This window comes from Chelonoidis abingdonii, chromosome 11, assembly GCF_003597395.2.
Source record: "Chelonoidis abingdonii isolate Lonesome George chromosome 11, CheloAbing_2.0, whole genome shotgun sequence".
NCBI classification, from domain to species: Eukaryota; Metazoa; Chordata; order Testudines; family Testudinidae; genus Chelonoidis; species Chelonoidis abingdonii.
This window is the reverse complement of record NC_133779.1, coordinates 37,868,592-37,884,650: the sequence shown is the minus strand read 5'-3', so window position 1 is coordinate 37,884,650 and position 16,059 is coordinate 37,868,592. Positions and strand designations below refer to the sequence as shown.

Below are 16,059 nucleotides of genomic sequence, written 5' to 3'. Positions count from 1 at the left end.
CTGGGTGCCACATTTCAGGAAGGATGTGGAGAAATTGGAGAAAGTCCAGAGAAGAGCAACAAAAATGATTAAAGGTCTAGAAAACATGAGCTATGGGGGAAGATTGAAAAAGATGGGGTTTGTTTAGTCTGGAGAAGAGAAGACTGAGAGGGGACATGATAACAGTTTTCGAGGAGGAGGGAGAAAAATTGTTCTTCTTAACCTCTGAGGATAGGACAAGAAGTGTTATCAGGCATTAAAGCCAGCCGGAGCTGCAGGTGCTTATGGCCTGGCGCCAAGATCTCGGGCCATGGAAATGCTCTCAGGACATGCTCAGCCAGGCGTGGCCGGGATCTGAGGAATCGATGCGTATCAGAGTTTACAGTCTGTCCACACACTCTCCCCAGCCCGGCCCGGGCTTAAATTGCAGTTTAGGTTGGACATTAGGAAAAACTTCCTGTCAGAGTGGTTAAGCACTGGAATAAATGGCCTAGGGAGGTGGTGGAATGTCCATCACTGGGGATTTTTAAGAGCAAGTTGGACAAACATCTGTCACAGGTGGTCTAGATAATACTTAGTCCTGCCTTGAGTTCAGGGGCCTGGACTCTCGAGGTCCCTTCCAGTTCAATGATTCTAATCCCTGTCATTCTTCTCTAGCATCACAGGATCTCACAGCCCTTTACAAATATTACTCGCTTAATCTACATAGCTGTGCTACAAGGCTGGACTGTATTAGCTTCATTTTACAGGTGGGGAAACTGAGGCAGAAACTTTGCCACAGAAGCCCTGGTTGGTTCCCAGTCTCCTGTTCTAACCACTGGACCTTACAGCCCTTACCAAGCTGAAAATAGAACCCAGAAGTCCTAATTTCAGGCCCCCTGCTCCAATCACTAGACCTCACTCTCCCCCCAAAGCTGGGAATAGAACCCAGGAATCCTGGTTCCTAGCTTGCTGTCCAGCCCACTAGACAATGCTCCCTCCTACAATGGGTGCTGTCTGCAAGGGTGGGTTTCTGCAGCCTACGTGCTAGTTTTTCTTGCTGAAAGAGAAACCACTTTAGACATGCTAAGGAGTTTTCCAAAGCACCAAGCTTGCATTTGCCGAGGCCTCCTACAGCCAGATATCCAGCCCACAGCAACGTTCTCAACCCTTGAAAACAGGGGCTTCTAGCCCATCGGCTACTCAGCGGGCTGACGCTCCTCTGCCAGCCGGAACAGGATGCTCCCACGTTAACAGGCATTGAAGCCAACAGGAGCTGCAGGTGCTTATGGCCTGGCGCCAAGATCCTGGGCCATGGAAATGCTCCCAGCCAGGGCGTGGCCGGGATCTGAGGAATTGATGGGTGTCAAGAGTTTACAGTCTGTCCACACGCTCTCCCCAGCCCAGCTTGGCTTCCCCACACCCACTCACAACCATTCCCTGCAGCAACTCCTGCTCTGAGAGGCTGGGACTAAAATCACCATCAACTCCTGCCATCCAGTGCTCTGGCCCCTCTCCCTGCAGCGAGCCTCCAAGGCCAACTCCCCATAGCGAGTGCTCCTGCCCCACAGCACATGGTGCCCCCTGGTAGAAGATGTTAAGACTGGGGTAGCTTGGAGCACCCCCAGCAGCTAATTAACCTGTCCTGCTCCTGACACTGCCTCATACTAGCCGAGGCTGAGAGTGGAGAATCTGGGAGCTCCCCCTGCCACAACCATCTCCCCAGCTCCATGCCACACAGCGCCTCCTGCTGGGAGAGACTGGAAATGGAGTAGCTGGGGGCTCCCCATGTAGCCAGCTCTCCTGCCTCTACCTCCTGCCGAGAATCTGTGTTCAGGCCTCAGAGATGCATCTCAAATGCCTCCCCAGGATCCAGCTTTTTTCCCCACACCAGCCACTGACCCAGATTAGCCGCCCCCTGGTTCCTTTGATAGCTCCGAGGGGAGAATCAAAGGCTGACAACGGAGGGAGGGCGGCCAGAGGAAGCCCGGGGACACCCCTTTATGCTGCAGGCCTGGTGGGAGCCACCCAAACAGCAAGCAGGCGGCTGGGACCTGTTGAGCACCTGGCATCTGGCTCCCAGATGGTCAGTCACCAGTGCTGAGGCAGGGGCTGTCCAGGAGACGGGAGCCCGACAGAATTCCACCGGGGACCCGGGCACTGCTCGCCAAGGCCTGCCACTCCCGACGGTGAACCCACAGCAGAAGGGGCCAGAACGGGCACTGATCCTCCGCTGCCTCAGGAAAACCTGTCGCTCGTCCTGCCCGGGGCTGAGACCTGAGCAGCTGAGGCAGGAAAGGGGAGGTGCTAGTTAAAACAAACACACCGGCACCAGCCACTCTGGCCAGTTACCTGGAGCCCACCGAGCCGTGGCAAACCTGCTGTGTCCCCTCCCAGGGGATTACGCCTGGAGCCAGCGGTTACAAGGGGATGCCGCCGCTGGAGTCCTGACGGAAAGCACAATTCCTAGGCCTATTCGGGGCTGCTCGGTGCCAGGCCAAGTCCCTCCGTTGCCTGATCTCGCTGCTTCTTCCCCCTCCCTCCACCTGTTGTCTTTCTAAACGTGAAGCTCTTTGCAGTAGGCACTCATGTCTCCCTACGGGATCGCCCAGTCCCCGACTCAGCATGGCCCTGATCCTGATCCTGATCCTGCTTCTCTGGGCCCTGCTTCCACACACAAACAACAAGTCAGCATTGCTACCCCACAGAGGCCCTGACTATAGAGAGGCAGGACACGCTTGGATTTCTGAGTCACTGCAAAAATATCCAGGCGGGGGGGGGGGGGGCATCTGCACCCCCACATGCGCCAACCCCCACCCACCCATGATCACGCAGACCGGTGGCAACACATCAGACAGGCCCTCCCGCTCCTTCTCCCCAACCTGCAAATGCCATGGGCCACGGTCAGAGAGGAAGACCCCGCCATGCTCCCCACCTCCCCCAGCACGCAGCCCCCTGGCTCCCCGGCCTCGTGGAGCCCCAAGCTGTCACCTTGGGGAGCAGGACCAGCGAGGGCAAAGGTGGGGGTTGTATGCAGGTGGAGGGGGAAGCCAGCCCCAATAGGCCAGCTCCCGAGAAGAGGCCAGGGCAGCGTCAGCAGCAGATGAGCCCTGAATCCAACCTTTGCTGGATGGAGGGAGGGGGGGGGAAACAGGGCGGTTGGCTTAGTGGGGAGGGGAGATGCTATGGTGCAGAAGGCTATATAAGTACCTAGACAGACAGATGGCTGGATGCACCTGGTCTCCCCATAGCCTCCACCACATGCCCAGGGCAAGGGGAAAAGCGGTACTTACTCCATTTTCCCAGCCTCTGCAATCCCCTGGCTGCCTCACCCTCTGGCTCGCAGCCCTGCGCGGATCCAGGCAAAGCTCTGGAGGGGAAGGCAAACGCCAGCCCTGGGCAAGTCCCCCCTTGCTGTCTCTCTGCTCACGGACAGCAGGCTGTGGAAGAGGTGGCAAGCGGCTGGTGGCCGTGCAGCATCCCCAGCTGTGTTATTGTCCAGAGTGCGGCTGGCTGGCGGTGGATGGCTGAGCTGGGGATGTGAAGGGATTTTTTTTTTCCCCTCCCCTTCCCCTTCTCCAGCATCCTAACAGCACCTTCTGCTGGGAGTCGCCTGCCACTGCCGCTGCTCGGAGAGTCTCCAGGAGCATAAGGCTCAGTGGAGACCTTGACCAGCGCCTGGACATGTTCAATACGGAGGCTGCATCCCTTCCAAGTGCCTGACAAGCTGGTGAGCACCAGCCCAGACCTAGCATCCTGCAACCAGCCAGGGCAGGGTCTGAGATGGACTCACTGAGTTAATAGGACTTATTCCCCTTCCTCTCCCCTATCCCATTTCCTTAACAGATGCATCTTCAAATTCCTAAGCAAGCTTCACTTGACAGCCTGCAGGTCCGGCCCTGACTAAGCATGGTGCAGAAACAGGCTGCTCAGCCATACGCGCTCCAGAGAGGAGGGAGGGAAGGCAGGACTGGGGCATGATAAACCTATTGGGTTTATTTTGATTTCTTTACAGCGACCGCAGCCACCCTTCCGAGTTCGCCTGGGAAATGCGGTGGTGGTGCTCTGAAATGAAAGTTGTGAGCTCCCTGCATCCCCAGCGTGCTTTACCAGCCCTATTCGGACAGTGCTAGAAAGGCAGCCACCTCTGGAGTGGAGAAACAGTAGCTGAGAAGGAACCCAGCATGCTGCACCATATCCATACAAAGTCAGAAATGCAGCCACCTCTGGCATGGAGAAACAGGAGCTGAGAAGGAACCCAGACTGCTGCACCATATCCATACAAAGTCAGAAATGCAGCCACCTCTGGAATGGAGAAACAGGAGCTGAGAAGGAACCCAGAATGCTGCACAATATCCATACAAAGTCAGAAATGCAGCCACCTCTGGCATGGAGAAACAGGAGCTGAGAAGGAACCCAGCGTGCTGCACTATATCCATACAAAATCAGAAATGCAGCCACCTCTGGCGTGGAGAAACAGGAGCTGAGAAGGAACCCAGCACGCTGCACTATATCCATACAAAGTCAGAAATGCAGCCACCTCTGGGGTGGAGAAACAGGAGCTGAGAAGGAACCCAGCACGCTGCACTATATCCGTACAAAGTCAGAAATGCAGACACCTCTGAGGAGGCAGGGAGGGAGCTAAAACCATGCACAACGGGGGGGGGGGGACGTGAGGGGAAATTTGGGTTAAGGAAATAGGGCAAAGCTCAGTTCTCAACCAAATCACCTTCAGAACATTCAATTCCTCACTGCTGAGCTGTCGACCGGGGCTCTGAAGAGCTGGGCTGCATTTCTGACCTCGGTAGATTCCCTGCATGGCCTTAAGGAAGGTTCTTCCCTTTGCTGGGCCTCAGCTTCTCTTTATGGAACCCAGGGATAATAATCAGAGCCTAACACAACGTGGCCCTGAGCTCAGTTCGGGTCTCTAGGTGCCGCTATTATACCAATAATCATCCAAAAAACCATTCCACAGGAGGGAGGAGTTGACCCTGTTGGGATGTGAACCATATGAACCACGGGCAATTGAAAAGAAATACTTAGACCATAATGCCACCTGCAACGAGTAAGGGAAGCAGTGTGGCCTAGTGGACAGAACACTGGGCTGGGACTCAAGAAATGGAGGGCTTATTCCCTGCTCTGCTACTGAAGACCTCAAGGGCCGAAATGTGGAGTGGGCTTTGGAATTTCTTCAACAGTGCAAAAAGGGCCTGAAATTTACATCCCACACGAGGGGCAAAAATTGCAGGGAAAGTCTCCAGACCCAGCTGGATGAAGAACTGCAACAAAAAGGTTATTGGAGTAAGCGGATAGCCAGGAGGGAGTGGAAGAAAGGATTGATCAGCAACATTTGGGAGTTAGCAAACGTAGGGATAAAGGGAGAATTGTTAGAAGTCAAGCTGAATTAGTGTTTGCCAAGGAAATGAATATAAATCAGAAGAGGTTTTTTAAGTTACAGAAATAAAAAACGAATCAGCAAGGCTGAGGTTGGGCCCCATGCAGTGTGAATGGGAAGGAGATTAAAGATAATCTAGGTGTGGCCTCAAAATTCAACTGAATTCTTTGCATGGTTTTCAAAAAGGATGAGAACATGGAACACAGGCATGAAGGCAGGACAGGTGATGGAAAGGAGTGTCCAAAAACAGAAATTTCCCCCTGAGGTGGAAGAAAAACTTAAAGCACTTAATGAACTCCAAGCAGGGCGGGGCAGATCATTGCCTTCCCAGAATGCAGAAAGAACTGGCGCACGAGATTGCTTGGCCAGTAGTAAGGATTCTTAATAAATCTACCTATTTGGAGGTAGTACAACACGGTGGGATCACTGGAGAATTGCTAATGTCAAATGTATATTTAAGAAATGGGAAAACAAATGAATCCAGGCCATTAGAAACCTCTGAGTCTGACCTCAGTAGTATCCAAGGCTTTGGGACAAATTGTAAAGGAAAAAAGGATTAACGATATGGAGGTAAACAGGAAAGGAGATGGAACACATGCACTTGGTACTGCTGAATTTCATACCATTATCTCTCCAGTCTTCAAGGTCATCCAGATATTCCTGCATAATATTCCAATCCTCTCCTGTATTGACAATGCCTCCCAGCTCTGTATTGGCAATACATTTCAATACAGGAGATGGAAAGGGAGTAGATCGAATATACGTGGCCTTCAGTAAAGCATTTGACTTGATACCACATGGGAAATTATTAGTCGAAGTGGAGAAGAGGGGGATTAATACAAGAATTGTAAAGTGCATAACAAACTGGCTAAAGGGGAGAAGGTGACAAGTTGCTCTGAAAGGTGAATTGTTGGACTAGAGGAGTTCCTGCAGGGTTGGTCTGGGGACCAATCCTATTCAATATTTTTATTAGTGACATCGGCACAAAAAGTAGGAGTGTGCTGCTGAAACAGGGCCGGCTCCAGGCACCGGCGCAGGAAGCAGGTGCTTGGGGTGGCCAATGGAATGGGGCAGCATGTCTGGGTCTTCGGTGCCGGGTCCCGCAGTCTGGATGCCGAATTGCCACCGAAAAATGAAGCGGCGCAGTTTTTTTCCCCCTCTTCGCCGCTTGAGGTGGCAAAAAAGTTGGAGCCGGCCCTGTACTGAAATGTATTGCCAATACAGAGCTGGGAGGCATTGTCAATACAGGGGAGGATCGGAATATTATGCAGGAAGATCTGGATGACCTTGAAGACTGGAGAGATAATGGTATGAAATTCAGCAGTACCGACTGCAAGATCTAATAGACTTAGAGTCTAATAATAAGAATTTCTGCTACAAGCTGGGGCTCATCAGTTGGAAGCAACAGAGGAGGAGAGAGACCTGGGTGGGTGAGTCGATCACAGGACAATTATGAGCCAGCAATGAGATGTGGCTGTGAAAAAGGCAGATGCGATCCTAGGATGTATCAGGCAAGGCATTTTCAGTACAGATGGAGCAGTATTAATGCCATTGAACAAGGCCCAGGTAAGACCTCATTTGAAATACTGTGCATACTTCTGGTCATCCATGTTCAAGAAAGATTAATTCACACTGGAACAGCTACAGAGACGAGCTACTAGCATGATCAGGGGGGGTCCTATCTTATGAGAGGAGACTGAACGACCTTGGCAGGTTTAGCGCAGTAAATTGAAGGCTGAAAGGGGATGTGATCATGCTATAAATACATGAGGGAGGTAAATACCAGGGACAGTATTTCCCACTCCTGTGTATTTATCCTGCCAGCCCTCTGGGCAGGCGCCGTCCTCACGAGGGTCCTGCGGAGCACCAAGCCCACTGAGGCCCTAACCTCAGCGGGGGCATCCAGCTGCTCTGGTGACAGGAGCATTATTATTATTAACAAGGCGACTGGACGTCCACTCTCTCCCCCACGAAGCCCAGCTGGACAGCCACTGAGACTGCGCCTATGACAATGCTCGGCTACAAATCACAGCCCCACCTGGGCGTGCAGTGCTAAGGTCCGTCCCCACCTCCACCACTGAGAGCTCTCCCGTCCCCCATTAGCCACCCAGCTCCCCAGGGCTGCCTGAGAACATGTCCCTTCCCCACCCCCCCCCCAGCAGGTGACAGTGGTTCCTTGGGAACTGAAACCATTTGTTTTAAGGACTGGAGGGTGCATTTGTATGGGGCAGCCCCGGCCTCTGTTGGAGGGAATCAGAACTGTTCAGCCGCTTGCATAAACAGGCAGACCTGAGTTTCTATCCCTACCAGCACCAAGGTGGCCCAGCAACTGCAATTTGGGTTGGCTGTGGGTGCATTTATAGTATCTAAACAAACAGCGATGGCTAAGTGTGTAATAAACAGCAGTGTCTCTGCCAGCAGGGAGCTGAGGCAAGGTGTTCTACTGAGCACTTCGATCTAGTGTATGATCTTGCTGGCTGGATACTGCGTGAAGCCAGGGGAAGCAGTGGCCATGGGAGGAGAAAGAAATTTTGGGTGCCAGGAAAGTCTGGGCTTTCCCCAACCCTCCCTCAACACAACGGTTTCCTTTAAGAAACGGACTCAGGAAACCAAGATGGTGAATCTAAAACCACCACTAGGTTGGGAAATCCACATGGTGAAAGCATCAAACCTTAAGTCCAGAGCAGGAGCCTGAATTACTCCACTTTTAGAGGCCTAAGAACACTGGATGACTTTGAAGCCAATCAGCAGAGATAGGAACAGATCTCCAGAATACAAACCTCTTCCCAAACACTGGCAGGAAAATCCTTCACCCACTTCTCCTGTCTCTATAATGGGCTGACCCAAAAACCTGGATCTGCGTGTGAGTTTAGAAGCGGGATCCAAATTTCACAGCTGACCCTTATCTCTAGAATGGGCTGGACTGGACCAAATCCTCACCAATGGGTGGGGTTGGAAGCTGGAGCCAAATTTCACAGCTGGCCCTTATCTCTATAATGAGCTGAACCAAGTTGTCAGATCTGCAGGTGCATTTGAACAGGGAACCTAAATTCACAGCAGTCTGTTATTTCTCTAACGGAAATAAAATTCTGGGTCCAAACTTCTTGGGGAAGATTTGAAATTTGGATCTCAGGTTTGTTCTGTGGGCCAAACCTGTAAAATTCTTCCACTATAAGAGCCAGGAGAGCATCTGTGTAAAACCGGGCTCTTTGTACACCTCCTACTGCTCTCTGAGGTCCCAAGTTCTCAGGTGGGCACTTTATCATGGCTCCCTCCCTTAGCTTGCAGTGGGTGTGCAGCTCTGGCAAAGCAAGCTGGATCCCATCCTGCCTCATGCTTGCAGCCAAATTCTGACTGCAGAAGCCTCATGCTGTGGAGGTGAGGCTGGCAGGCTGACTGTCTGCTTCCAGCTGACACGTGCAGACATCACCCACTGACTAGATGTCTTGGAAGCTCCATGGGTGTGGCTGGGGTCCATGGTAATCCTGTCTCCTTAGTTTTGATCCTTATGGTCTTATTCCCCATTTTTATCCTAGCCCCTAAATTTGGTTTGGAGTGGGGGGTTTTATATACAAAGTAAAACTGAGCCAAACCCACCAAGTCTCACCTTGGTTTGGGGGGAAAATGCAGAGAATTGTGAGCTGTGGTACTACAGTGAAAGGTGCTATGGAAAGTCTTAAGAGTTTATTCTACTTGTTCTAGCCTCTCAGAGGGGCGTAAGTACCAGGCCCTAGATCCTGAGACGTATTTAGGCACCTAACTCGCACTGATTTCAATGGGAGTTAGGTGCCTAAATACCTTAGAGGCACTGGGCTCATGATCTTAATGTTTACAGATGGGGAAACTGAGGCATGGAGAAGGGAAATGACTTGGCAAAGCTCACACGGCAGGTAAGTAGCAGAGGTCAGACAAGAACTCAGGCATCTTGTGCCCCAGACTAGTGCCCTAACCAGTAGGCAATGCAGCCTCCCATAGTCACATGCTTTTCAATCATTATTTGTATTACAGGAGCAGCCAGACAGCTCAGGGCCTTCTTGCGCTAGGTGCCGTACAGACATGTGGGAAGAGACAGTCCCTCCCTCCATGTGCTCAGAGAGGTGGTTTTCCACCAAACCCCATAAACTGGGCCAGGCTCACTTTGAAAGATAACCAGGGTTTGTCTTGAAACTGAGCCTGGCCTCTTTCTGTCTCAGGGGCTGTCAGCTAGAAAATGAGATTAAAGCATCCCTCCCTGTCTTGCAGTGAGTGCTGGGGGCTGCTCTGGGGCTCAGAGTTCAATTCCTGGCAGCCCCCAACTCTCCTTGGGACTGTCTTGGTCCCACTGTGTGAAATGGGGATAAGAATCCTGTGTCTGTTTCGACTGCGAGCGCTTCGGGGTGGGGACTGTTCCTCGCTGTTTGTGTGGGCAGGACCCTGTGTAATGGGACTTTGACTTTTCCATTCCAAGGCCAGATGGGACCCCTGTGATCAGCCAGCTCCTGAATAACGTCTGCAGAACCCCTTGGCTGGGGCCTCTGCGCTGCCCGATAACACAGCCGCTCCCTGCAAAGGCCCAGAGCCCCTGCCCCCTTTGTTTGTCTAAATCACCCCCCTGCCGTTACATGAACGCTGAGGTTACTCCCTTTGGGCTCTTCCCGCAGGGGCTGGGAGAAGGGATTGCACAAGCCCACAAACTGAAGAGGAACCAAGTCGAGAAGGGCAGGCGGACAGCCAAGCGGCAACCTAGCTATGTGGGATAGTGGCATCGCAAGACCCTCCCATGCCCTCCGCCCTTACTTAACCCTCTCCCCCAGCGCCTCAGCCAACAGCACTCACCATCCTCCCCCAGTGTGAAGGAGCAGAGACAGCATGGGGAACTCCAGCCTGCTGCTCCTTGTGCTCATCCCGGCAGGTAAAGGAAAACAGCCTATGATGCCCCTCTGGGGAAGTAAGGGCTCAGTGGGGAGGACCCATGAGGCGAGGGTGTCTGAGCTCAGAAGCTCCTGGGCTGAGGAAGTAGGTGCTGAGATGGGTGGCTAAGTATAGGAGGAGGAAGCATGGCCTAGTGGTTAGAGTATCAACCTGGCTTCAATTCCTAGCACTGTCTTAGATGTGCTGGGTGATCTCGGGCAAGTTGCTTCAGTTCTATGCCTCGGTTTCCCCGGTTTAAAAGGAGGGATGAGAGCCCTGCCTCCCAGGGAGGTGTGAAGAGAAATGCTTTAAATGTCAAGCAGCATTCTGACAATTGCCATTGACTGTAGTGGGGCCAGGATTTCCCCCCATGCTCATGAGCGTAAGTGCCTAGAGAGATGGCTGAGCTCATGTCCTCCACCTGGGTCTGGGAGCCAGGAATGGTTGAGCTTTAATCCCAGTGTCTTCCCCCAGACCGTGGGTGTGTGTAGGGTCTGTGCCGCAGGCTGGGGGAGAGATGTCTCCTCCCCACCAGTACAGCCCCTATGGAAGTGAATGGAGCCGCGCCCACACGTGCGAGAGTCGGATTTGACCCCTAAGGGGTGACTCATCTGAGTCAGGGTTGCCCAATCCAGCCCCTGGTGTGTCCCCCCAATGCTCTGACACAGCCATTCCCACAGCCCTGTGGTTCCAAGGATAATCCTTGCCTAGCCCCACCTCGAGATCATCCATTTTGGAGGGTAGATTCTTTCCCTCCCCATAAACAGCTGTTTGGTTTGGGACAGGTGCCCTGGGGAGCTGGATTATCGGGGGGAAGGAGGTCAAGCCCCACTCCCGGCCCTACATTGCTTCCATCCAGCTGGACGGTCGGCATGTCTGCGGGGGATTCCTGGTCTGGCGCAAGTGGGTGATGACGGCAGCTCACTGTGTGATTCCCAGGTAAGTCACGGCGCTTCGGGGGGGGGGCCCATTTGGCCCTGATGGCTGCATTCCCCTAGGACGTAAAATAAACCCTGCTCCCCTGACATTCAGTGCAAGGGGTGGAAGAGAGCCTGCCCCACTGCTCAGCTCAGGGACCTTCCCAGGTGCCCTTAGCCCAGCCCAACAAAACCGAAGCACCTAGTTGAAATCTCTACCCCTACTGGGGACACAGGTTCAAATCCCAGCAGGGGCAGCTCAGCCCTTGCCCCTTTTGGGTGGGCATACACCCCATTTTGTGCTTTCATCCCCTTATTTTCTCCAGCCTGCTCCTGGCTACAGCCCTGCACCAAGCAGCCAGTCCCGTACTGATTTCAATCCCTCTCACCATGTGTTTCAGACATTCCCCCGCCGTGCGCATCGTGCTGGGGGCTCACTCCCTAAAATACCAGGAGGCCTCTCAGCAGATCTTCAGCATCCGGGAATCCATCATGCACCCGCACTTCAACGCCCGGACAGTCCACAATGACATCCGCATGCTGGAAGTGAGTTGCCCTTGTCACATCTGCAGCGTGGGGCACGGGTCACTTGCTGGAGGATTCTCTGCAGCTTGAAGTCTTCCAACCATGATTTGAGGACATCAGTAACTCAGACATAGGTTAGGGGTTTGTTCCAGGAGAGGGTGGATGAGATTCTGTGGCCTGCATTGTGCAGGAGGTCAGACTAGATGATTATAATGGTCCCTTCTGACCTTAAAGTCTATGAGTTTCCTTAGATCCCTGGGGGGAAAGAGAGAAGTTCACAACCCTCATGAAAACCTCCAGCTGCTCCAAAATTCTCAGAGTTTAGAGAGAATTTTCTTTTGGGGGTCAAACCTTACCCAGGGGATGGGAATCAAACTCCCATCTTCTGCTCCTTACGCTTCCATCCCCCACCCCCACTGGAAAATCAGGCTCAAATTTCCCCATAGTATGACCACCATACTAAAGCCAGCAGAGGTTACAGCAGGGCTGAAATGGACCCACTGCAGCAAACACTGCCCAGAGGGGTAAATGACTAATCTGTTGATGTCTCGTTCACATCAAGGGTGCAGCCTACAGAGCTGGGAGACAGGTATTTGTATGGGGCGCAGATCAGAGCCGCTCAAAGCTGGTGGGTTCAAAGGAACATGAGTGGTTTGCATTGGCCTTAGGGGAGGCTGTGGGGGAGGAAGTGAAATACAGGGACAAAAATGGAGTAGGTTTCACCGTCATGGTGTGATCCCCGCTGTTCCCCTTCCAGGGTCTATTGCGACAGAAATTCCCGGGCTCCCCGGGACACAGCAAAGGGCATTTCTGATGGCAGCAGTGGGACAGCCCGACATAGTTCTCCAGCAGCAGGACAGAAGCAGCCCCAGTACCAGCCCCTGTCTCCTGTGCGAAAGTGGCACAGGATGTGGGTCAGAATGGGAATGGAAAAATCAGTCGCTGCCACCAGTGCAGTGGAATTAGGACATCTCCAGACAGGAATAACTAAATCAGCCACTAGGGGGCACTACAGCTCTGGAAAAATATATATTCCACCCTGCTGCCAGTCTGGGGGCTTTAGGGGAGTTGCAACGGCTTTGCAGCCAGGCTGGGTTTGGCCCCAGTGCGTGCAGGGAGCAGAGGCTCTGAAGGATGCATGGCTGCACCATCGCTGGCTTGACCCGAACCCTGCAGCGATCAGATTCAATGTGTTCTCCTTGCATGACATCTAGGCAGCAACCTAAGCAAACAGGAGGTGCTGGGTAAACTGCAAGGGCTGCTGCTTTCAACAGCATGTGATGCTGAGACAGGCTCCTGTGCATTCGAAGAGGCAAAACCAGAGCTGCGGGTGTGGGGTGTGGATAAACGAAGAAACAGGGCTGTGTTTGTATCACCGTCCCCCAGCAGCGATTGAAGCCAGGGCCTGCTGACAGCCGAAGCCTGTCCTGCCCGCTCCACTAGCTAGGGGACAGTATAGGCTCATAACTCTCTTTACATAGAATATCAGGGTTGGAAGGGACCTCAGGAGGTATCTAGTCCAAGCCTCTGCTCAAAGCAGGACCAACCCCAACTAAATCGTCCCAGCCAGGGCTTTGTCAAGCCGGGCCTTAAAAACCTCTAAGGAAGAAGATTCCAGATTCAGCCACTAGCAACCAAGACAGACGCCCCTCCGAGTATTAACACAGGTCATGTTGGCTCTCCTCTCCCCAGCTGAACACGACGGCCATCTTTAACCAGTTTGTGAAGCGGATCAGGCTCCCCAAACCCAACACCGACCTGCCTCCTGGGGTCGTCTGCAGAGTGCTGGGCTGGGGCGACACCTCCAATTTTGGCACCATCCCCACCGAGCTCATGGAGACCAAGACGACCATCGTGGATAGGAAGATCTGCAAGGCGCTGTGGGTGGGTCACGTCAACAAGGACATGCTGTGCGCCGCCAGCCTTAACAGCACCCTCCAGGGAGTCTGCTCGGTAAGCGCTTTCTCCTCCTCCTTCAGGCACCCCTGCTGAGCCCACGGTGTCAGACCCAGCCATCCAAGGTTTTCACTAGTTTGATTAGGGTTTTTTGCACAGAATCATAGAATATCCAGGTTGGAAGGGACCTCAGGAGGCATCTAGTCCAATCCCCTGCTCAAAGCAGGACAAAAATGGGGGAGGGATAGCTCAGTGGTTTGAGCATTGGCCTGCTAAACCCAGGGTTGTGAGTTCAGCCCTTGAAGGGGCCATTTAGGGATCTGGGGCAAGACCCAGCCATGGCAGTGCTCTGGAGGGAAGCCTGAAGCTGCTTCTGGTGCCAGCCCATAGCTGGGGCTGTGATCTTCCCCAAAATAGTGCCAGCCATGACACCTGCAGTACCAGTACCATGCCCACTCCAATTCCAATATTGAAGTTCTCCTCCTGGTTCCAGCCAGAACTTCAAGTTTCCGCCCAGTCACCCAAGTGGTTTTTAGACTTCAGTGTTGTGGAATAGTGCCCTGTGGCCTTTCACATCGACAACACCCATACCTGGTAAAGCTACTGCCACAGAAACTTTCCCCACACCAGGGGCTTGCTATCTGGAGTGCAGGCAGCAGCACTGTCTCTCTCAAGGCCAGGCCAGGAGTCAGGGGAATAGGGAGCCAGAGAGAACCCCAGGGTCCATCTGTGTCCAGGAGCATCATTCAATAAAGAATTCCCTTTATAGTCACTGCAATACAGTCCTGAGCCTTCTCTTCTGTCTAAGGTGATACAGGGCCAGCTCCAGGCTTAGTTTTGATTCCCTGAGACTTTCCTCTTCCTCCAGACTTAGCCAGGCCTGTCCTGTGCTAACAGGTTTCCTCTTGCATTGTAGGGGGATTCCGGGGGCCCCCTCATCTGTGGGGGCAGGGTACACGGCATAGTCTCCTTCTCCGGGCAGAGGTGCGGGAATCGCAGGTACCCAGACATCTACACTCGCATTTCCAAGTACATCTCCTGGGTCCACGACGTTCTGAAGCGCTTTTAATACTGGAGCCAAGAGCTCTGGGGGCTCCTTGTGTGACAGGGATTCCGAAGAGGGGGAAGTTGGGACTATGAAAAAGAGGGAAGGATTGTTCTCTATTGGGCAGTTAACGTGAATTTTATTATAAAGTCTGTAGGGTCTGGTGTTTAGGATGGGGGGCGGGAGGGGATGTGCATCAGGACTCATGAGTTCTATTCCCAGCTCTGTGGGGGGGCATGTGGTGTAGTGGCACCTAGAATTTGGGGCTTCTGTGTTTTATTCCCACTTGGCCACTGAGTGAACTTTGGCTGAGTCCCTGCCTCACACTGTGCCTCAGTTTCCCCATCTGTAACCTGGATAGAAAGGTACCTGCCTCACAGGGCTGTTGGGGGAGGCTTCATGGGTTAGTATCTGTGAAGTGCTTGGAGATGCTCAGGGGAAAGGGACAGAGAGGTGATACCCATCATCTCGCCTGAGGTATTTCAGGACAAGCCTAGCTCTGCAGTAGCATTGTACCCCTCTGGCCCCACACTTCCGTGTCCTACGTGGCCTCACGAAATGGGTGTACAGAAGGACACGTGGCCTTTCCCAGGCTGCTTGGAGGATCATCACCCCAGTCTCATGTGCTGCTTGATGTAATACAACAGCCCACGGGGGCAGGATTGAACCTGCAACCTTTGGATCGAAGCATAGAGGCCTCTATGGACGGCGCTAGAAGAGCCACTGCTGTGTCTTCTTCACAAACCTCTATGTAGCCCAGCCACTAGCGGTGACACGGACCTGCATTGTTGGCCAGAGTTACACTGATACCCCTTTCACAGGGCTGGCCCAGGCAGCCACCACAAGGCAGCATGGGCCCCACTCTTCCCCTGAGCAGTATCAGCCTCTAGGCCTGCAATGCTGGAGCGTTCCACTTACAAACCTCCGCTCTGCTGACACCTGAAAACCTGGCAGATGCTCCATGGACACCTGCCCAGTTCTCTAGTATCCCTGCAGCCATCACCCTGCAGGGACATAAACGCGTCACTGGGAGAAGCTGGAATGGCCATCGCTGCTCGCTCTGCTTTGTTTCTGCTCCTCAATAAAGGGTTCCTCCCCAAACTCGGTCCTTGTTTGTTTGCCTCTGCTGCCTTTGGAGATTTCCAGCCTAAGAAGGCAGTGTGCTGGAGCCACTGAGATGTAGGCAGAGGGGATGTAGACTGGGGCTAGCTCTGCATGGACATACAAGGAGCCTGCCCAGGCCTCTCCCCAGCCACATGTGCAAGAGTCTTTGCGGCCCCGGCACGCATGGGGTGAGCCCTCTGCACTGGCAGGAATTGAGGAGAAGGGTTTCATTGCACCAGGATAGCTGGGGCAAGCCTTGGAGCTGATCCTCAGGAGCACTGACTCTCCAGCTGCACTCTGTGGTAGCGGGTGGGTGGAGCTGAGCAGGG

The 16,059-nt window shown here is 53.3% G+C and overlaps 2 protein-coding genes across 4 annotated transcripts in view; one reads left to right on the top strand and one right to left on the bottom strand.

The window, feature by feature from the left end:
- PALM (paralemmin) overlaps nucleotides 1-3,497 on the bottom strand; it is a 60,154-nt gene extending 56,657 nt beyond the window's left edge. For 2 of the 3 annotated variants that reach the window (XM_032783565.2, XM_075070896.1), the window contains exon 1: nucleotides 3,169-3,238. In XM_032783565.2, coding sequence (XP_032639456.2) covers nucleotides 3,169-3,221 — 53 coding nt within the window. In that variant the 5' untranslated portion in view covers nucleotides 3,222-3,238. The other variant, XM_032783396.1, reaches the window with a different exon arrangement.
- Nucleotides 3,498-9,989: 6,492 nt separating this feature from the next.
- Nucleotides 9,990-15,715, top strand: PRSS57 (serine protease 57). The gene is made up of 5 exons (XM_032763190.2): nucleotides 9,990-10,244; nucleotides 11,029-11,182; nucleotides 11,562-11,706; nucleotides 13,378-13,638; nucleotides 14,498-15,715. The coding sequence occupies exons 1-5, from the start codon at nucleotides 10,202-10,204 to the stop codon at nucleotides 14,648-14,650; spliced, it is 756 nt and encodes a 251-aa protein (XP_032619081.1). The 5' UTR covers nucleotides 9,990-10,201; the 3' UTR covers nucleotides 14,651-15,715.
- Nucleotides 15,716-16,059: the final 344 nt, after the last annotated feature.